This window comes from Populus nigra, chromosome 11 (genome assembly GCF_951802175.1).
Source record: "Populus nigra chromosome 11, ddPopNigr1.1, whole genome shotgun sequence".
Lineage (NCBI taxonomy): Eukaryota > Viridiplantae > Streptophyta > Magnoliopsida > Malpighiales > Salicaceae > Populus > Populus nigra.
This window is the reverse complement of record NC_084862.1, coordinates 9,833,438-9,856,103: the sequence shown is the minus strand read 5'-3', so window position 1 is coordinate 9,856,103 and position 22,666 is coordinate 9,833,438. Positions and strand designations below refer to the sequence as shown.

Here is a 22,666-nt window from a genome sequence, read left to right as displayed (position 1 = left end):
TCATTCGGAGATATAAAATTCTTTTCTTATTTAGTTTATTTAATTATGTAATTAAAAAATACAAAAATTTAAATTAAAAAAATTATTTTATAATCCAAGGTGAAAAAAGAACAACGAAAACAAAATACAAATATTATGCTTTCAAAGACTTATGAAGATTAGCAGCTACTTAGATTTTGATCATTTAATTACCTTTGATGATCTTAGAAAATTAGTTTAGATATATCCATAATCATCCAATTCGAATGACATCGTGCTAAGGGTGTTTATATTTGTTATGTATGAAATATCACTCATGCCATGGAATCAAATCTAATTAATATAACAAATATCTCACAAATATATTAAGTACATGTTGAGAATATGGTATTCAAACGGAGAAGACAATTTCAGGCATATCACAATAAAATGGTGTTATTGAGTGCAGGAATAGAACTATTAATGAATTATTTAGAAGCATGAGGTTACATGTTGTGTTACCATTAATATTTTGGTTAGAAGCAGATAACAACTTGATCAACTAAGGACTTTCTAATACTTTGAATTTCAAAATTCTAAAAGAGGTATATACAAGAAAAAAGGTGATTTTTTCACATTTGAAAGTACTTGGTTTGGTTATGTTGCTTATGTGCATACATAGACTTGGAATATAGACTTTGAAGCTAGAAGTAAGCTTGATATGAAGTATAGAAAAGTTACCTTTATTGGATATAACACTAATGAGTTTGGATATTGATTTTGGGATAAGTAAAATAAAAAAATCATCAGAAGTAAAGATGCCATATTCAATAAGAAAATGATGTACAAGGACAAGGAGATAGCAAATTCTGGTAGGTCCGTACAAAAATAAAGATTACCAAGGTAGCTAATATGAATGATGTTGCAGAAAGCATTGTGCAAACCAATGTTCATGGCGAAGAAAATATTGATCCAAGTGGAGCTAAGTGCATTAGCAATAATTGTTAGAAGGTCTTTCAGGAATATTAGACCTTCATAATATTTCTCTCCATCACTAAATTATATTTTGTTGACATATAATAGTAAGCCAGAAAGTTTTGATAAAGCTATGCAAGCAGAAGAATCAAGTGAGTAGGAGTTAGCTATTAAAGATGAGATGAATTTCTTATCTAGGAATCAGACATTAAAGCTAACCGAGCTACTTGTCGGAAAGACATCCTTGCATAATACTACTTAGGGAATGATGAATCAATCATTAATGTACTTATCATCACTTGTAATATTATTTTGGGCAAATTTTTAATTATGTAAAAAGATTTGAGTAATATGTAATCAAGGTAAAAAGTTCTGTTATTTAACCTGCAGAATAAAGATTTTAACTATTTATTAGTGTAATGTGATGTGTGTATTAAATTTTGAAGTCTTTACCATTTATTTTTTTGTTAGTTTTATATATATGGAAAGTTGTAGGAGTATATTCTTGAATGTATATTGATGTCCCGGATGATTGGCTATGATTTGAAGACTAGAATAATATCTAAGGGGTTTTGGACCTATCCTAGCAATCTTATACCATTTCGAACAACATTTGAAGTAAAAATTATAAATTTTAAGTTAGGGTTTATGGAAAATTTTAAGGGAAATGCAAATTGATTATGAATTGACTCAATTGGGTAAATTAGTAGAAATTGATGAAGAAAACATGGTAATCCTAAAGGCATTCATGGCTGGCCATCAGATACAAATTGATGTGTGATAAAAATATGTTTATTCAAGTGAATTGTGATTTATCAACTTATAATCTTGTGTGTAAAATGATTTTAGATAAATTTAGTTACTTTGTCTAACTCGATTGAATTAATTACGTCATTGTGAATCGAAACCTTGAGAATAGTTACAAAAATTAGAGATGAGAGTCGTTGTAATTGGTTGATTTTGTGTTAAAGGGGGAATTAATGAAAAATATAAATTTTTATCTCATTATGTTATTGTTAGTGTGAATCATAATAAATATTTGTTATAAATTAAAAGTGTATGTAACTATGCTAATATCATGAAAGCTAAAATAAATAGGTATTTCTACGATGAAAATGTTTTTCCTTAAAATAGTTTTGAATATTTTAAATAGATCCAAGTCAGGTAATAAGTTTTAGAAAGTTATATTTAATGATATTCTAATGTAAATGACATAGTAAGGATTATTTTGAAAGGTGAGAAATTGAATAAAAATGTTCGGCTTATTATAAAACTACAAAAAGGAAAACTAGATAGTTTTATCTCTTGAAGTCTGAAGGAGATTAAGGCAAGAAAAGAAAAAAATTGGAGATAAGTTTCTTCATAAAAGTCATAGCTCGAGGTGTTAGCTTTCCAACAGGACTAACCTTGCTTAATTTGGAGTACTAATACACTAGATATGGGTCAAAATCTAAGAGGAGGTCAAGCTAAAAAATTTATTAAATAGTTTTGACAAATCATGATAACAAGAGGTTTGGGCGCATTAATGGAAAATTGGACCTTCATTTCTTCATTAAAAATTTAGCTTGAAATCATAACTTTCACAAGAAACAAGCCACCCCAAAACTAAATTTTTATAACTTTAGATATAATCAAAATAAGAAACTGTGTTTTAAAATGGTCAAAATGGATTGATCGAGGTTGGTTAATGATTAGTACTTAAAAGTGTATTTTTATCAAGGTTTTATATCATCATTTTGTACTTGAAGTATCAATAACTCCTTAACTAGAACATGTTTTATAATAACAAGTTTGATAATATAAGAAACCTTTAATTTATGGTAAATGTTCATCTTAAATGCAGGCCTATCACATAAATCAAAGGATTGATTGATGAGTTTTACTACTGAAATTGAGAAGATAAAGAGAGGGCTAAGCTTAGAAAAGAGATGTTGGTTCAGTCCAAACTGGAATACTATTCGGTTATTGAATTATAATTGGAGCTATAGAACTTGGATTTAGGTCTGGTTTATATGTATGGAAAGCTAAGATATAGGCCTAAAACTTTCATGAAGAGTCCAAGATTCAAAAGGATCGTTTTCAAGTTCAAATTGTAGCAACAACAGAGATGCCAGAATTTGGATTTAGGTCTGGTTTATAATTGGAGCTATAGAACTTGGATTTAGGTCTGGTTTATATGTATGGCAAGCTAAGATATAGGCCTAAAACTTTCATGAAGAGTCCAAGATTCAAAAGGATCGTTTTCAAGTTCAAATTGTAGCAATAACAGAGAAGTCAGAATTTGTCGTACAACCCAGATACTATTCAGTGTTCAGCCCATATCTCAAGTTCTAAAAGTCTAAATGAGCTCATTTATGTTTTGTTGAAAAGATGAGACAATTTACCAGAACTTTCATGAAGACTATCTATTCAAATTATGATGTTAGCAATGACGTTTTCTGTAGACAAGAAAATAAGGATTGTTACCAAGTCAAGAGGTGGCCACCCACTCGATAATTAGTCATCAAATCAATAGTTTTGAATTTTGGCATATAAAAGGAGGCATTTGCCATGCATTTAGGCATCTTGGTTTTCAAATCAAGATCATTTTCTTTCTTTGTATTTGTAATGTTCAAGTTTTATTTTATGTTATATTAATCTCTTGTTTATACTTTTCATTTCCTTTACTATACTTAGTAAATTTTCATCATAACTATGTTCTTATCTTGTTTATTTATGTTTCTCTCTTTCATTATGTTTAGTTAAGTTTATTATGTCAAGGTGAAAAGGTTACACTAATGGTGTAAGAATAAGTGTAGTGTAAACTCAACATGGACTTTAATGTTTCATACTAACATGTTTTGTATTTGTTATCTTATTCACTCTCAATACTTTGCTTGTTAAATGGTTAATCTAGATTTATGTTATATAACCCTTGGTACAATAAATGCTTGACCCTTTCATAGCTTACTATATGGTTTAACCGACACTTGTGCTATGAAAGGAACTTGATTTGTTGTTAACATAAATTAACATCATGAATACTTGACAACATTTACAAGTATTAGCATTATTCGAATAAGATAACTAATGTAATCATGTTAACAATTTATAATCCGATTGGAACCTCCTTTGTGTGTGGTTTCCAGTTGAGTAATAAAAAGAGTTTATACTATATTTATTTGAAATACCATTAGTGGATCCTCTAACCTTGACAATTTTTTTTATCTTTGTTTAATCCTTACATCAATATCTCATTTTAAAAGTTCTCTTCAACTCCCTTTCATTTATTGTTTATAATTTTATATAGTTCACCTCCCTGTGGTTCGACCCCGGTCTTGCCGGGTTAATTATTACTTCAACACTCCTACACTTGAGATAAAACATCAATCTTTTGATCGTGTCAGTTAACGTTTATTTTACTTAAGAGTTGTTATAATGTAATAACTAAATTGTTGTGATGATAAAAGTGAATCGGGATATAATGGTGTATACCTGTTGTTATAGGAGAGGTCTTGGGAGCTGTGCAGTAATAGAGGGACACGATGAAAGCTTCGACAGCAGGTAAGTGTCTAACATTGATTCTTTTGTTTATTAAGTTTTTTTAACTACCAATGTAGGATTTTAATTCATGAAATTTTTATTAAAGAGAAAGGAATTAGCTTCTCAATAATGGGACTGGTGCTTGGTGATGAGCGAAGAAATTAACTTCTTGGTAAAGGGACTAATGCTCGGAAATGAGCAAAAGAAACTAGTTTCTTTGTATTAGGACTAGTGCTTGGTGATGAGCAAAGAAATTAGCTTTCCAGTGATGGAAGTAGTGTTTGGAAAATGGACATGGAGACTTAATTGCTCGGTGATGGGTTATCTCCTGGATATAAAGGATGAAAATAAATACCCGATTGGGTGAATAAATTCTCGAATAGGGGTCAGTAATTCAAAGTTGAAGGAGACTTTACTCGTATTATGTAATTATTAATATGGACACAATATATTTAAAATGAAAGTGAAATTTTAAGGTTGGTTTTTTTATTTAAATTTTATTTATTAAGTAACTTCACCTTACTTTATATTGAATTAATTTCAAGTACTTCAGATCATTGAGTAGACAAATATAAGAACTTTTTTTTTGGTTAAATTTAATGATTATGTAATTCTATATTTATTTTGTAGTGCCTACTTACATGTAAGGAAAGAGAAATTCCCTTTTGTCTATTAAACTATTTAAATTAGAATATGTTAATCAACCTTTATGAATTATAAACTCTTTGTTGTGACAAAATTATTAATGTATACAAATGACTCATGATGTTTAATGATAACCTGTACACTTGTTTATATATTTATATAATAAATAAACTATAATGATGAAAGTATTGGAATATAGGGTAAAAGTTAATCTAATTCATTTGATATGAGAATGTCTCGGATGAATATAGGGTAAAAGTTAATCTAATTCATTTGATATGAGAATGTCTAGGATGATTGGATGAAGTTCACGTTGCATTTTGATAATTGTTGATTTGAGAACAAGTTCTAGTCGATAACTTTGGATCTTTTGGTATAAGAGAGATTTTTCTGAAAATTTGGACACAATATATTTAAAATGAAAGTGAAATTTTAAGGTTGGTTTTTTTATTTAAATTTCATTTATTAAGTAACTTCACCTTACTTTATATTGAATTAATTTCAAGTACTTCAGATCATTGAGTAGACAAATATAAGAACTTTTTTTTTGTTAAATTTAATGATTATGTAATTCTACATTTCTTTTGTAGTGTCTACTTACATGTAAGGAAAGAGAAATTCTCTTTTGTCTATTAAACTATTTAAATTAGAATATGTTAATCAACCTTTATGAATTATAAACTCTTTGTTGTAACAAAATTATTAATGTATACAAATGACTCATGATGTTTAATGATAACCTGTACACTTGTTTATATATTTATATAATAAATAAACTATAATGATGATAGTATTGGAATATAGGGTAAAAGTTAATCTAATTCATTTGATATGAGAATGTCTAGGATGATTGGATGAAGTTCACGTTGCATTTTGATAATTGTTGATTTGAGAACAAGTTCTAGTCGATAACTTTGGATCTTTTGGTATAAGAGAGATTTTGCTGAAAATTTGGTAAATTTTATTTGCAGTTGCGATTGTAAAAAAAAAATCATCCAAGAAACGGATTAATCATAAGAAAATTTTGTTTAAATGGCGTGTGAAAATTTGGATTTTTACAACTAGTACATTGATGATATTGTTGCATTAATTGAGTATGTTAGTTATTTTATTGGATCTTATTTTAATTTAGTCTTGAGTATGTCTTTCAAATTTAGCTTTATTCATGTACTAGTTTCTTTAATTTCAATAAAAGTCCAGAAATAAAAGTGTAAATTATTTATAGCTATTAATCCTCTTGAAATTATCATACAATTTTGTTTTGGTTTATTACAAATTGGTATTAAAGCACTATTCCTTGGCAATCATGGCTAATGGAACTTGGATTTCTCATTTATTGGATACAATGGTGAGTATGAAGACGTAATATGAAGAACATTAGCAGTAGCAACATTCACGACAAAGTGTTCTAGAGGAGCTGATTCAATAACTACAAAATATTTCATTTAAGGTTGATCAGTTAATCAAAGTGTAAGGTAAAATACCGAAATCACCACTAAACACTCTGATAACCTCTATCAATGCACATCACTAGGGGCCATTAACAGTTAATTCAGGTAAGACTTTTCAAATTGGATTTTCCTAACTTTAATAGAAAGATCCTTTAGGATTGGTTTACAAAGTGAGCCATTTCTTTAATTTTCATAACACTGAAACCTAACACAAATTATTCATTAGTAGTTTTCATATGGAAAGGAAAGATGTCTCCGGGTTTTAAGAGATGGAAGAAATTGGATTATTAACTAGTTGAGATTCTTTTGTTAAGGCATTACAGGTGCAACTTGGAGCTTCTTCATATGATGATACCATAAAGGCTCTCATTAGCTTAAAACAATAATAAAAAATGGAAGACTACAAAACCTAATCTAAGTTAATTTCAAATCAGGTTAGAGCTTATCCAATACACAACAACTTGACTGTTTTTTAAAAGGTCTGAGGGATGAAATTAAATTTGGCGTATATACGTTTAACCCTCCAAAATATTTGGCAGCATATTGCTTAACTTGTATATAGGACGATAAATTGAGAAACATGAAGAGAAGCTGGAGATCTAGCACTACTACTGTATTTGAGAAGCCTAGTTTATCTAGACAATCTAAGAATAGAAACAAGTTGAGAGTGACTATTTAAAGGTTTACACCAGCCCATATGAAAGAGTTATGTTTTATGTGGAACAACAACTGGGGATTGGGGAAAAAGTGTGGTGACCCCAAGTTATTTTTAATTGAAGAAGCTAAAGATGTGGTATCTATGGAATCATCAAAGGAGTTAGGTGACTTAATTGATTTAAGGGTAGTTACAGAGTTGAAAGATAAAGTGGAGACTTCATTGCATACAATGGTGGAAAGTCCAAATACTCGAAACCCTAAAACCATATAGTTAAAAGCAAAGATTAATAACTAGATTTTGGTGTCATTAATCATTAAGCATATATAATTTTATTCATCTTATGGTGGCTAAGAAGGTTGGACTATAAATGTTAGCTGAAGATTTTATTGGTATTAAAATAATGGATAGTACTATGCTACAAAGTGAAATAAGGTGAGCTGATTTTAGTCTTGAAATTCAAGGATAACAGTTCACAACTCAAGCCTTGATAATTCAATTGGTTGGTTATGAAATGGTGTTGGGTATATAATGGCTTAAGGGCTTAGGGCCTATTTTGTGGGATTTCTCTAAATTAATTATGGACTATAAGTTTAATAGGTTATTGGTTGAATGGTTTTGAGCTGTGGGAGAAGTGTTTTGGGTTGTGGTCAAATCTGATGGTCTTTTTCATCTTATTTCTCACTTTGATTTCTTTACTCATGTCATCATATTTCCTTTCTAACTTTATTTGATTATGATATACTTGTTTGTATGTAAGAGGTATAAGAGGGATGATTTTATCATCTTTTACAATAATATATTGATTTCTAACCCTACCATGTGTTTCTTTCCTACCGAACTGTCATGGTCTTCCCAATAACATATGACTTGCATACATTAGAACTACATCACATAGAACATCATTAACATACTTCCCAATAAAAAAATGAAACCAAGACTTGCTTAGTCACTTTCACCTCACCACAATTATTTAACCATTACAATCTATAAGGTCTATGATGCGTAATAGTACACAAGTTCAATTTAATAATAATGGTAGTACTAGCTATATTAGTATAACTTCCAGTATCTATAATCAAACTGCATATCTTGTTTTGTACATGGCAACATGTATGGAAGATGTTCTTTCTTTGTTTATCAATATCATCTTTATTGACTTGAACCTGGAGGTACGCCTTATAACCAAGGCCTCATTTTTAATCGTGTATGCAACATCCTCATTAATACAATCCTTCAATGATGACATGTCTTTATAATTAGATCTTTGTCACTTTTAGACTCTATGACTCCATTGTCTCTGATAACTATTATTCTCTTGTTTAGATACTCTGAAGCGTAATGCCTAAGCCATTAAAACCTAAAACATTTAACATCATGAGTACATTTAGGCTAAGTATCATATATACCTTTAGAACCTACAAAGACATCAACCTTGGCTTTGGGTGGTTTGGTTTTGGAGCTAGTGAAATTTTTTAGTTAGGTACCCCCCTCTCTCTTGAAATCCAACTTCTATGACGATGAAGAACCTGAATTGTAAGTTAGCCATACATTTCCTTTCCTTTTGAGTTGTCTTTCCACTTTAGTAACCATATGAATCATGTCCTCTAACTCCACTTAGTGTTGTAGCTGAACAACACTGTCTAACTCTCTTTTCAGCCCATTAAGAAACCTAACCTGTTAACTTCCCTATCTTCAACCACATCAATCCTGATCATTGCAATTTTTATCTCCTTGTGGTAATCTTCCACATGTCTTGGCCCTTGATGCAAACTGTATAATTTTAAAGAGCTCTCTGTAATAGAAGTTAGAAACAAATTGTTTCCTCATTATGGTTTTCATGTCATCTCATGAATTAATAAGCCTTTCTCTATTCCTTTTATTGTTCAAAACAAGTTGATCCCACCATATTAATGCATAACATGTAAACTTAATGACAACAAGTTTTACCTTTATTTGTTCTATGTAATGATGACAATCAAAGATCCATTCAACCTTCTTTTTCCACTCTGGATATGCCTTTAGATCATTCTTTCTTTGGAAAACATGTATTTTCAACTTAATGATGACTAACTCTCCAACTAAATCATCGCGATGCCTAAAGTCCTAGTAATTCTCTATCTGGCTGAATGTTCGATCCTGTTGAAACTAACATGCCTTCCAGCCCTGTTCGGCCCTACTCTATTCCCTTATCCCACAGATGCAAAGTTATAATCATCATCATCCACAACTTAATGATGACTAACTCTCCAACTAAATCATCGCAAGGCCTAAGGTCCTAGCAACTCTCCATCTGACTGAATGTTCGACCTTGTTGAAACTAACATGTCTCATAGCCCTGTTTGGCCCAACTCTATTCCCTTATTCCATTGATGCAAAGTCATAATCATCATCATCTACATATGTGTTTTCATCAACAAAGTCAATTTTAACATCATAAATTTCTTTTCGAACAATGTTTCCTCTTTGATAAGCCCCCATCCTTAAACCATCCATCCCACTATTTTATTATCTCATCAAAGCCAATTCATCTTTTAGATCCTTCATCACCCTAATCAATAAATCAAGTTGTTGAGTGAAAGCTTGAATCTAGAAAGTGGTATCCGTTTCTAGTGTTGCAGACTCTTGTGTTTCACACAATTCAAGGGGTTTTTCACTTAATTGTTCTCACTATACCTTTTACCTCTTGACTCACCTTCTTACGATTCTTTCAAAACTCAAAATAAATGAACCAAAGTCAATGGTTGTCGTAACATAATCTAAATATATATAAAGTGACTCAATAATCAATAAGATATTAAAAACAAGTAAAACAAAATTACGATTATGATTTCACAAGTAGTAAACGAATTCGTACAAAATATGGACAATATGAAGACTTGAAATAAAACAAAAGTAAAAATTTATGAAAACACTTATTTGAATCCTCAATAACCCAAATATAACCAAAGTAAATTGATTAGGTCAAAATAGATAGTAGTAAATATGTTTTTTAACCTTGATGTAAATTTGACCTGTTACACAATTTAAAACATCATAATTGAAGCCTAGACCAAATCATATCGGAATAACCTCAAATTTAATACATAATATCCTTATGACCAATAAATAACATATCTCAGTTTATAGGTCATTCTCTTATTTCAAGACATTGAAACTCGTGTATGATCAGTTTAAGATATAATTTAACTTAGAATTGAAACCCCAATCAAATGATATCAAAAGAGACCAATTTAATACATAGTGCAATTTCAACCCAAATAACCAGTATATTAATTTTAAGGTGATTTCAAGATGGTTTGATTTGGTTTTTCTATTGTTTATGTTTTTGCGACAGAATTGAAACAAGCTTAAATAACATCTATTCTTTCTTTTATTTTTTATTTTTTTATTTTTTTACTTTTTATGCTATTGATATGTTTAAGGACAATAACAAAATGAAATAACAATTTTTTTTTGTACTAAGATGCCAAAAATACAAAGAGAAAAAGAAGACTAAAAACACAACTAAACTTATGGAACAAAAAAGAAAATGAAATTAGAAAGATATGACCTAATTTCGAAGCATAGCTCTGATACCAATTGATGTGAATCTTTTGATCACATGGTCATGCAACCCATAAAAAGATTGACAACAAATCTTGTAAAATAAAAACAGGTCTGATAGAAATGCGATACAATGAAAAATTATCTTAAGGCATCAACACTATTAGAATAAGAACCCCTACCTTATGAATACTAATTCATGAATGAGAAGTATAAAAAAGATATCACAAAACTAGTTAATCTTCGATAAGTCAATTTAGTTTGTTAAATAACTAAAGAATGTGAGAAATCCTTTCAACATTCAAGAACAATAGATCATAAATTGAATAAAAAGTGTTTTTTACAAGGAGTTTTTATACTCCAAACAAAAATACCTTAATGGATCTATCCTAGTTGACTGTTTTGAACTCACTTATAAAATTGATCCAAAATAGATGATTAACCTGAAATCCTAAAGAAATTATTAGGTTCAAACAGGTCTTGGATTGTAGATAAAACTAATTAAAACCAAATATAAGTTAAGCCCAAACAATCCTGGATTGTAGCTAAAACAATTAAGACCAACTAAGCCCATAAAATAACAAAATCAATGTTTAAATCAAGGTTGTCAATTCCGTTCTGTTTCACCCGAAATGGTTGAAACATTCTATACCAATTCAAAAAACAGAACAAAACGGAACAATTTTCATCTCATTTTAAATCTCGGTCCGTTCTGGATTTTTCGGCTAAATTTCGACCGAACATTCCGGTTTCATTCCAGTTCCGCTCCTGAAAAGCCATTGAATCAAATTGAACCTTGTTCAATTTAATTAATTAAACCACCCAAGTATAAAAAGCTATTTTTCATTACTATTTTCAATAACAATGATATTAATAATAATATTGAAAATTATTATTACTATTTTCATTAACAATGATATTAATTTTTTTAAATTAGATTTATCACTAATATATATGGTTTATAATCATGTTGTTTTTTTTTCATATTTATACTTTGTAGGAATTTGAGCAAAATCAGGTATGCTTTAGATTCCATTAGCCTTGATAATATGGACCTAACTTTATATTTAAAATATTTGTGTTAAAACATTTTACTTTCATAATATTTTGATATTTTGTTTAAGTTTAGCATTGTGTTTGTATTGCATAATTTATAATTAATTTATCTTGAATTTGAATTATGTTTGTTGAATATATATATATATATATATATATATATATATATATATATATATAAACAATACAATCCTGAAACGGCACTCTGAAACACTCCGAAACTGAAACATTCTATTCTAATTGAAAAAATAAAACACCTATCGAAATGGAATTGACAACCTTGATTTAAACAACTAAATATATCAAGACAAAAACCAAGGCCATTATGACTTAATTTACCCAAAAAAATAAATTAAATCCCATATAATAAGTTTATATAGGCTGTGAAATTTTAAAGAACCAAAAAGAAGCAAGAACAAGTAGATCCCTTGCTTAAATAATGAGCAGTAGTCTCCTTTATTTCCTTCGAATCAAGAAAAAATTGTTACCTATAGTCTTCTTGGAATTGAGGGAGAATCTACCACCAATGCACCTCTTTTTCTCTGCCCTTACTTATCCCCTAAGCACTAGGAAACTTGTTTGTAGCTAAACAATCATTATAGAATAAGGATTGATGTTGACCTTTTTTCCTGACAACTTGAGAATTCTTGCTAATCTTATTCCTTTTAGCATGTGGAATCATTTCAAAAATTTATAAGTAATATGTTGTCATATATATATATATATATATATATATATATATATATATCCAAATAAAATAAAGAATCCTTACACAGCATAAAATCCCAAAATTATAAGGAAAGATAATCTCAGATAAATTAAGAAAATCATGCAATTTACATCTTGTAACTTCTGACCAATATCAAACTATCTTATCAAATTTTAATTGATTTAAAATTTTACCCTAATATAGAATAATATCTTTAAAATTATCTGATAAAATTTCAGCTCAATCCAACAATTATTTTAAATTTATATTTAATATCATAAAACCAAATAGATAATAAAAAATATTAAACTCAAAACAACTTTAGTTATTTTAGTTCTTGAACTTGTAATGGACTTGATGAGCCCTCAATCGGATTTGTTGATGTCATAAACTGATATGCATTAATATTTCTGCACTGCGGCACATAAATGGGTCATCATGGTGGTTCACTGGGGCAGGACAGATTGTGTTTGACATAAAACCGAAATCAAGAGTGCCTACCTCCCTTTAAAGTTCCAGGAAAAGCCAACTGAGCTTCGGAATCTTATAAAGGAAGCAATCGCTAAGAGTTGTTGCAGGCATCAACAGATAAAGATGACCAGCTTGAGATATTTTCCCTGCATCGTACAAATGTTGCCTAGCTGGCTACTAAGCACATATAAAACCCTAGCTGTAGAAAGTCAGCAGCGTTGCTGATGGCAAATTTGATCGATAATTCACATCCTCAGCCCAACCAACACATACATGCAACAAAACCATCACCATGGACTAACAGTGCTATATACAATGACATGCTGCATTTCTCGGAGCAGCCAAACTGCGCAGCTACACTATAAAAAAGTCTGAAACAATTATGTTGCAACAGGTCCGCAGAGAGATGACAAGCTGCATATCACACTTGCCGGTCTGCTAGAAAAAGCTCTTAAAAGATTAATAAATGACCACATGAAAGATGGGAAAAAAAAGGTGGGGAGAAATTTGAAACGAAACAATATACATCTGGAATTGATCAAATTCATTCTACAGATTGTAATTTACAACATGCAAGGATTTCAAAAAATCTCTCCCAAAGTACTCACTCTTTGAACTAAAAATAACCAAAAATAAATAAAATTTCAAGAAATCAAACCAAAAACTCATTCTTGAAGAAATCAGATCAATAAATTAGAAAGCAATCGAAACCCATCTACTAGTAGTAAACCAAGATGGCAGACAAAAAAAAAAAAAAACCATTTTCACACAACTAGACCAATAAGGAGAACTCAAACCACAAAACTTCCTTTCCCTTTTCTCTTCTACAATGCTTATCCTCCATCTGAATCACTTGAGCTCAAGCTTGAGATGGAACTAGCGCTTGAACTATGAGATTTTTCCTTCCAGCCCTTGGCATCCAATATGCTCGAACTTGAATTTCAAGATGCTTCATCAAATCCATGCTCGGGTTCATGAGGAGCAATTGTACTGGTTTCTCCAACACCAAACTCAGTGGTGCTCGGTTCACTCTCCTTGATGGAGGCCACTTAAGTTACTTGTACAGAGCTTGATTCCACAGCATTGGTGGAATTCACTCCATTTACTTCTACAGCACTTGATTCAATATCCTCAGTGGTATCCTCTTCATTTATCTGTGAATCCCTAGAATCAATCTCCTTGATAGAAGCCACTTCATGTCCTGGTTTATCATTCGGATCCAACAACTTTGGCAGCTCCTCAGTGTTTCCCTCTGAAACCAGCTTCATGGCGATATGAATATCCTTCAAAGATCTTGCTTCAACAACTGGCAAGCCTGAACAGGTTTGCCCAAGATCTTTGGTATCATCCACCACTAGTAGCTGCTCAATTGCACTGGGAAGGATGACCTCCTCAACTTCTACTCCTTCATGAAGTTGCCTGAAAGCCAAGTCAATGTCTTCAATCGTTTTAGCTTCAAGGACCAGGATCTCCTTGGTAGATGCCAAGTCATTTACTTCTGCTGTTGCATCCCTTGAATCCACCAGTTCCTCAAAATTCTCTTCTGAGACTTCATTGCAATATGAATATCTTCTAAGGATTTTGCTTCAACAACTTGCAAATCTGAATTAGTTTGAAGTTTAGGTTCATCCTCAGCTAACTGCTCCTCAACCATACTTGGAAGGATGACCTCCTCAACATTTACTCCTTCATGAATTTGCTTGAAAGCCAAGTCAATATCTTCAACTGATCTAACTTCAAGGACTGGAAGCTCTGGCTTGACCTCCGTCTGGCTTGAATTTTTTGGCAAGAAACTAAATTCAGGACTAACACTAGTATTTTCAGGTACTTGTTCGTCATGGAGTGACTCGCCAACAACTTCTTTTACACTCAAGTCCCCAACTGTATCCAATTCTGACAACAATTCTTCATCAATCTCCTTCATCTCATCTTCCTCTTCGTTCACATTATCCTCAGAAATGGGTGGCCCATATGTTTCTCCTGGGTAATTATCGTGTTCTAAGACTTGATCCTGCTCAAGCTCAAGACTTTTTTCAGTAACAAGTCCACGGTCCTTGACAGGTTTAGCCTCTGAAGCAGATAATTCAGTGTCTGCTGAAACCTGCTCAACTACCAGTAGAGGATAATCTTTTTCCAGTACAGGCAAATTGCACTCTTCGGAAGTCATCTTATAACTAGAATAGGCAGAATCCAACTGCTTACTGCCATCAACAATGATTTCTGTAACAAGACTCAATGAGTGCAGTTGATCCTGTTTGTGATGAGAGCTTTCTTCCTTATAGGCTACAACCTCCCCTGCTGATCCATCCTCTGACAAAGATGCAGGAGAATCAACAGAAACATTCTCAACAGCTAATTCAGGCTTCATGACCCCATTTTGACCATAAAAATTTGAATCCACTCCAGACAGCCCAAGCTCTGTAATCTCATCCCCCAGTATTTTCTGTAACTCCTGATCTTATTTCACTTTCATCTGGTGATTGTGCTTGTGAAGAGCCTTCAAGCATCTCTTTGTAACCAGAAGTACCCTTCTCGAAGCTCTCAACATGTGCTTCAGATACTTTATCTTCAACCATTGCCAGAGGTGAACCCATTTCTGATCTGTGTGTGTCAGAAGAAAGAGAGGAAAAAGAGAGAAAAGTCTCAATTGATGGGGGGCTTGAATCATAAACAGTATCACTATGTTGACTGTCATCCACCACTGCAGTTGTCAAATGGAAATCTGAATTATGAGAAGTCTCTGATGAAATGCCAGATTCCACAATATGATGGCCTCTTGGCTCCAAAACATGTTCTTGATTGTCATCTGCCAGTCCACTCATTACATGTAAATCAAACTCTGGTGAACTTTCCTTCAAAATACCAGAATCCGCAATTTGATAGCCTGTTGACTCCACAGCAGGCTCCCTATGTGAACTTTCATCCATCATCCGACTTGTAAAATGAAAATCTGAATCAAGAGAAGATTGTGTTGAGATGTCACATTCGTCAATATGATCATTTCTGGACTCCAAAATAGGCTCCCTGTATTCATTATCATCTACCAACCCACTCACAAAATGAAAATCAGAATCAAGTGAAGTTTGGGTTGAAATGTGAGAACCCTCAATCTGAAAGTTTGCTGGCTCAAGACACATTGATCCTCTTTTCACATGAGATATTTTTTCATCTATCTCTGACAATGAGGATAGGCTTGATCTACTGCTGTAATCCTCCTCACCAGGTCCCATACGCAGAAGAATTTCACTTGGGTTAAGCTCCTTAGGAGTTGGCCCTTCTGATTCCGACAAGCCAGAATCTACTTCATGATGGTTTTCAAAGACCCCTGGTGTGATTTCAGCCCCATCAAGGTGAAAATCACCCTCCCCAACCTGTTCATCATCCACAGAATCAACCTCTTCAGATGATAAACTTCCTGGTTCAACAAGGAGAGAGGCATGGTCAACATTGGAAATCATTTCGGTTTCATGAGAAACATCTACTTCATTGATCCTCTTGTCCTCCTCCTCCAGAGCTGAACTAACAGACTCACTATCAGGAACTGAGCTCACCTTTGAGTCACTAGTCTCACTTAATTGCTGCTGGAAAGTGTGATAACTAGTTCCTTTAGTAGTAAATCGTTCAGGAACAAAATAAGGCTTCCACTGAAGGTCTTGCCTCTCTTGCCAGGCACCCCCCAAAGTTGATGGCCTGACACTGAAACTTTCAGGCCTTCGAAAAAATGATTCCCTATGCTGAATTGTTGAGAATCCCTGTTGAAAACTATCCCCCTGAAGATCAGGCTTTTCCTCATGTGAGTTGTAGGGAAGGTCAAAAGGATTTTGTCTTGGCAACAATACAGATGGAGCGGACCCAGGAACATCATTGTAAGGAAAATCAAAGGGGTTCTGCCTAGCTGTTGAAATGGATGGAACATTAATGGGAAGATCAGCAGCATCCAAGTCTATAAGATTCTTCTCAGCCATCAATCTCATGTTTCTGCAAGCCCTTCTCCTTGAAATAAGACTCTCCAAACACAGATTTCTTTCGAGTTCTAAAGTCCCCAAATCCATGAGATTTTTCTGGTCATCCTCTGTCCATTTGATAGCAGATTTACTTTCATCCTCTTTACTTCCCTGTGCTTCTTCTTCGTTATCATTATCATCATCGCCATCTTCGTCCTCATCTGCCTGGTTTACCACATCCTCCTCTGACTCAATACTGCTCTCATCACTCTTATGAGACCCCTCTGAACCAGCATCAGATCCATCATGAGATATATGAGCTGGTCGAGGAGCTTCCTCATCTAAAAGTGGGTGAAGCTCATCAAGCATTAGAAGAATTTCTGCCATTGAAGCATCTGGAGAGGAATTTTCCGCCCCATCAGATCCAAAATCAGAAGCCTCATCATCTTCTTCTTCATCATCATGATTTGCAGGTTTCCAAGATGATTCCTGCGAAAATTCTAGGTAACCATTTTGAGTTTCATTAAACTCTACCGCTGATTTATCTTCAAGGTTCTCATCTCTAAAGTTTTGGAGCAAAGAATATTGATCCTCAGTGCCCTCCTCATGACTTGTCCCTTCCATGACCTCAAGATTCTCCTCTTGAATTTCCCTCTTCTTTCCTGACTCTAAATTATCAAAATCACTCTTCACTTCCTCAATAACTTGCTTCTCAAATTGAACTTCCCACAAAGTTTCATAAATCAGCGGCACATAATCTCCTAAATAACCATGACCCTCAATCATTTTATTGTTGCTCTCTACCAAGCTCTCTTCTTCAATGTCTATGTTCCCTACATATCTCTCTAATCTAAAGCTCTCATCTTTCTGAACAACAAAAGTGGCATCCTCTACAACCCCTTCCTTTTTCAAAGACAAAATCTCATGGCTAACTTCTTCTTCTTCCTTTTCCGTTTCAATATCAGGAGCATTTGGCTCCCCAAAACACAAAAGGGTCCCAAGCAAAATTGCAGTACAAATCAAAACAGGGGATGCAGTGACTAAAAGGGAAAACAAGACAGGAAATGAACTATACAACAATAACAAGTAACAAACCATGCCCCCAAGAAAAGGGTGTTTACAAACTGATCTGTAACATAATCTAAATAAAATCACCAAAAATTTCCTAATTTGAACTCTAATTTTCATTGCATCAATACCCATTCTCGCTCTCTCTCTCTCTCCCTGTCCTTCTCCTATCACAACCATCTTTTTAGCAAAAAAATTAAAAAGAAATTAACTAAAATGCACTAGATGCATGAAACTCAATTACTAAACATGACATAAGAAAACCTACAAAAGGAGCTGACAATTGGCAATATGAGCAAAAACCCACCTTAAAAATCCAATCAAATGAAATACAGAGCCATCAGATGATGATCAAATTCAACACCTGAAATCCCATAAAATAATTCACAAAATCTAAGTGACGGCTTTCGGTCAGAGCTCAGAAAAGAGACAAGAAAGATAGAGAAGCAAATCAATCAAGTTGAAAATCAGACCAATCAAATTATGATCAACTTAGTGATAACAGCAATACCTGAGAAGCAGAACACAATAGAAAGGCAAGAGATTGATGTCAAAGTTTGAAACTCATAGAAGGAACAGATAGAAATAAAATGAATGACTTGCCAGATTGACATACAGATCAGAGGATTCAAAAAAAAAAAAAAAAGGAAATGGAAATTATGGAATCCTCTGCTTTTGCTCTTTTCTTTTCCTTTCTGTCTGTATCTTTCTTTTAACAAAGATTTTTCTTTTCTTTTTGGGTCAGCTTTTATTTGAAAGAGATGATCAAAAGGGGGAGTGGCTTCGTAACTGCACAGAAAGCAGAGAAAGAGAAGCTTGAACGTGAAAGGAAAAGAATACTTTTTACAAAAAAAAAAAAGTTGATGCCATCAAATTGTTTTTATGTTTCATGGAGTTATTTATGTTTCAATTTACAGTGATGCAATAGGTATCAATCATTTTCTTACTGTTGCAATAGGTATTAGTAAAGTTGATTAGGATAAGTATCGTTTAACTGTTAATGTTGTTCAGTTTTAGCCAATGAGTGAGATTCGAATGACTGCATAACAGCATTTGATTAGAACACCATAAGCCCACGCTGCATAGAATCAACTAGACTGGTGACCGTTTTATGCTGTTGATTCATATTTTTTTTTAGTAAAATATTTAAATATTATAAGTGTGTTTTTATAAAAGTGCAATTACCTAAGCTATAGTAATAACCAACTACATAAATTGATTTCATTTGAAATCATATTGAAAAAAAAACGTCATATATATATATATATATAGCAAACAAATATATATATATATAAAAGTCATCATGATAACATAGAAAAAAAAACTTTATACGTGAGAAAAAAATAATATTGTTTAATTTTTAATCAATTAAATATAAAATGACAAAATAAAAAAAAAGATAAAAAAAACTTGTGTAAGCCAATTTAATTCAGCGCGGTAAACTTGTAATATAAACATTAAAGAGTAAGCTAGTCCGAATTATCCTAAAAAACTTGTATCCTAGGTCATCAATTCAAAATAATTTGATAGAAAAGGAAATTGAAGATAACCAAAGCATGTTTATTTTAAATGTCAAATGATGATATTGGAAAAGAAAATAATAAAAAAGATGCTAACTTTTATTAACATTTCAAACCTATGACCTCGATCATAAGACTGAAAGTACTATATATGAAAAAATCAAGAAGCTTAATATATAGAAAATGAAATGTTAAAGGATGATTTGAAAAGAAAAAAGACAAAGAAAAATCCTAAAAAATAGCAATTAAAACAATGAGAACTAAAATCAAAATAAAAAATAAATTAAAGGCCAATAAAAAATTTTTATTTTCAAAGTTAAATTGAAAATAATAAAAACATTAACAAAAAAAGTCAAAAGAATGAGGACAAAAAAAAATACACAATTAACTTGATTTAAATGGTGAAATTAAAAACAACAAAACTTTTAAAAAAGGATCAAGGAAAAAAATAAGTAATAAAAAGAAAAATGATCAAATTATAAACATATGTGATAAAATAATTGAATATGTAGAATTTTTCAACGTGTTTTTTTACCAAAAAAAATTAAATGCAAATTAAAAAACTTATGCACACATTTAATTAAATCATTCACAAACTATTTTGTAAATGAATAAAAACAATTCATCAATGATACATAGAAAACATAATTAGAAAAACTAAGAGATAAATATAGACATAGATATTTAATGTCACAACACGGGTTATTTACCTGGTTATATTTAATCAATTTATTTATTAAAATCAATTTGTAACGGAAATCAACACAAATATAAAATTTATTGAATAAAATAAAAGAAAAAATTTGTTATGCAAGGTTGCACATATTAAAAATATTATAAAAAATAAATGTAATTTTATACATGAATCAAACTAACCTAAAAAAAAATTAAACACACCCACTATAATTAAAAAATGGTTTTTATTTAAAGAAAAGCTAAATAAGCCAAACAAAATCGCAGAGAAAAGGTACAAATCAAAATTGTAAACCCCTAGTCAAAAATAGATAAATTTGGGTTAAATAGGGTAATTATTAATTAAAAAATGATAAATTAGAAAGAAAATCTTATGAATTGGGATGAACATTTCTGGGAGATTAATTTAAAATTAGAGAAGCTAAAGTAATAAAATAGTATGCGAAATATTAGTTAACGATAAATCGTGAAAATTTTCTGAAAAATAATAATTTGAAGGAGAAAATTTTGTGAATTGGGTGATATTATGTGTAAAATAGAAGGAAATGTCAAATAAATCAATGTATAATCCTTTGCGCGAGAAACATCAAATTTCAGTATAATCCTCACGCACAATCGTGCTATTAGGACTAAAAATATTAAGAAACTAAAAAAAAAGATCATTATGAATAGGAATCTCTAAAAAATTAGTCTAAGATCCAAGATGGTTTAAGTAAATTATATGGTATGCGAAATTTGAATTTTTGACGTGAAATTTTCAATTGTCCAGTTTTACAATATTGAACATATCTTCTAATCCAAGTGTTTGATTGAGTTGAAATTTTACGTGAGGTCATAAGACATAATGTTTTATATTGGGTTAAAATTTGAGTTTGATCAGAGTTTGGCAAGGTCCTGAAAATAAAAACACAGTGTCAAGCCAGTGCAATAAACCGAAATTTAGGGGAAATAAGTTGGAGTATAATAGTAATTGACTCATAAAACCTAATGTGACTATGCTTACTGCTACTATTCATGTGGAATAGTAGCTAAAAAGAGAGAAAGAGGCTTCTCTCTTGCCTCTCTTCAAAAATCACTTAAAAAAATCTTTCTAAATTGTGAGAATGAAGCTTGCAAATAAATTTGTGATGAAAGAAATAATTTTAGGCTGAAATTAAAAAGCTTGGTTGGAGGAAAGGAACTTGAAGGACAAGTATGGGTAATGAAAAGGAAGAACAATTGAATAAGAAATTGGTAAGAACTCTTTAATTTGAACTCAAAATTGTTGATAAAAGTGTTCTTCCTTAGTTTTCCTCCTTGATTTCATAGTTAGTAAAGGATATTTGAAAAACCTTCAATGTTCTGATTCTAGGATTCTTGAAAATGTGTAGGAAATGAGAGTTTCTTTAAACATGGAGTAATGATAATGGATATTGGTGTGCTTGCCAAATATATCTCTCGTGTAATTAAAATTCTGACAGTCTTACTAGCCAACTTTTAGTCAAAATTACAACTTTAAAACAATGTAATTTGGAGTTGGTGTCTTTATAAAAGTTGTAGGTATGGATGTTATCTTTTACATAGAATTAGTCTCAACTTAGTTGGAGTTGTATAACTCTAGATATGAGAAAAAAAACTAAATAAGGGTTTGGACTATATAGTACTGGATAGATTTCTTATCCTACTGTAATGAGTGAGTTTACACATGTAGATGACAAACCTAGGTGTCGTGTCCTTCATAAAAGTTGTAGCCCTATGCATTAGCTTTCTATAGAGACAAACCACGCTCTAAAAAGAGTTTTAAAACTTTAGTTACGATTAAAACACCAAACAGTGCTTGGGGTTGGGTGGACTAAACCAACTAGGACTAATCAAGCTCTAATCTTTACTTGGAATTTGTTGTTGATTAAAGGTTCTAACACTTGGAAAGATGTATTAAAAAATTGATGAAATAAACACTTAATGTTAATACCCATTTTTTGGCCTATAGAAATTTAGATGGTAGAATCCTTGAGAATGTACATGTCGAACTTGATTGTGTATTACTTGGCAACATTGTGATAAAGATGATGAGGTTATGGAAAAGAATATGATCCTTGAACATATTTAGTAGTAATTCTTAATTGGAATACGTAGAACACCATATGTCACACGATAATGAATGAGAATTTGATGTTGCCACATGAAGAATACAAAAATATGCTTGTTAGGGGAATGACATAGGCTACAACCACCTTAAGAGAAGATAGCAAATAAAGACCTTTGCAATGTTTGATGGTTCCTCTTTAACAATGTTTGATGAATGTGTGATATTGTCATGGAATAGAAACATTACATGTTTCCTTTGCTTCATAAACTTTGAAAGTGAATTTGGTTGTGGTTTATGTCCAAAACTAGGTTGATGTATGGTCTTTATGAGTAAAACTTGGTATTGACCATACATATGTGTTAATTTAGGGAAAAGAAATTTCAGA

At 31.6% G+C, this 22,666-nt stretch overlaps 1 protein-coding gene and 1 long non-coding RNA gene across 3 annotated transcripts; both read right to left on the bottom strand.

Moving 5' to 3' along the window:
- Positions 1-12,805: 12,805 nt before the first annotated feature.
- LOC133668483 (uncharacterized) lies at positions 12,806-18,512 on the bottom strand. 2 transcript variants are annotated; one of them, XR_009833715.1, is made up of 2 exons: positions 18,308-18,512; positions 12,806-13,426 (listed from the first exon to the last, which is right to left on the bottom strand). It is a non-coding gene; the product is annotated as an uncharacterized LOC133668483 (long non-coding RNA). The 2 variants fall into 2 exon arrangements; XR_009833714.1 differs by having other exon boundaries at positions 12,806-13,423.
- LOC133668482 (uncharacterized) lies at positions 13,495-18,646 on the bottom strand. The gene is made up of 2 exons (XM_062088357.1): positions 18,512-18,646; positions 13,495-18,364 (listed from the first exon to the last, which is right to left on the bottom strand). The coding sequence occupies exon 2, from the start codon at positions 18,178-18,180 to the stop codon at positions 15,415-15,417; it is 2,766 nt and encodes a 921-aa protein (XP_061944341.1). The 5' UTR covers positions 18,181-18,364; positions 18,512-18,646; the 3' UTR covers positions 13,495-15,414.
- Positions 18,647-22,666: the final 4,020 nt, after the last annotated feature.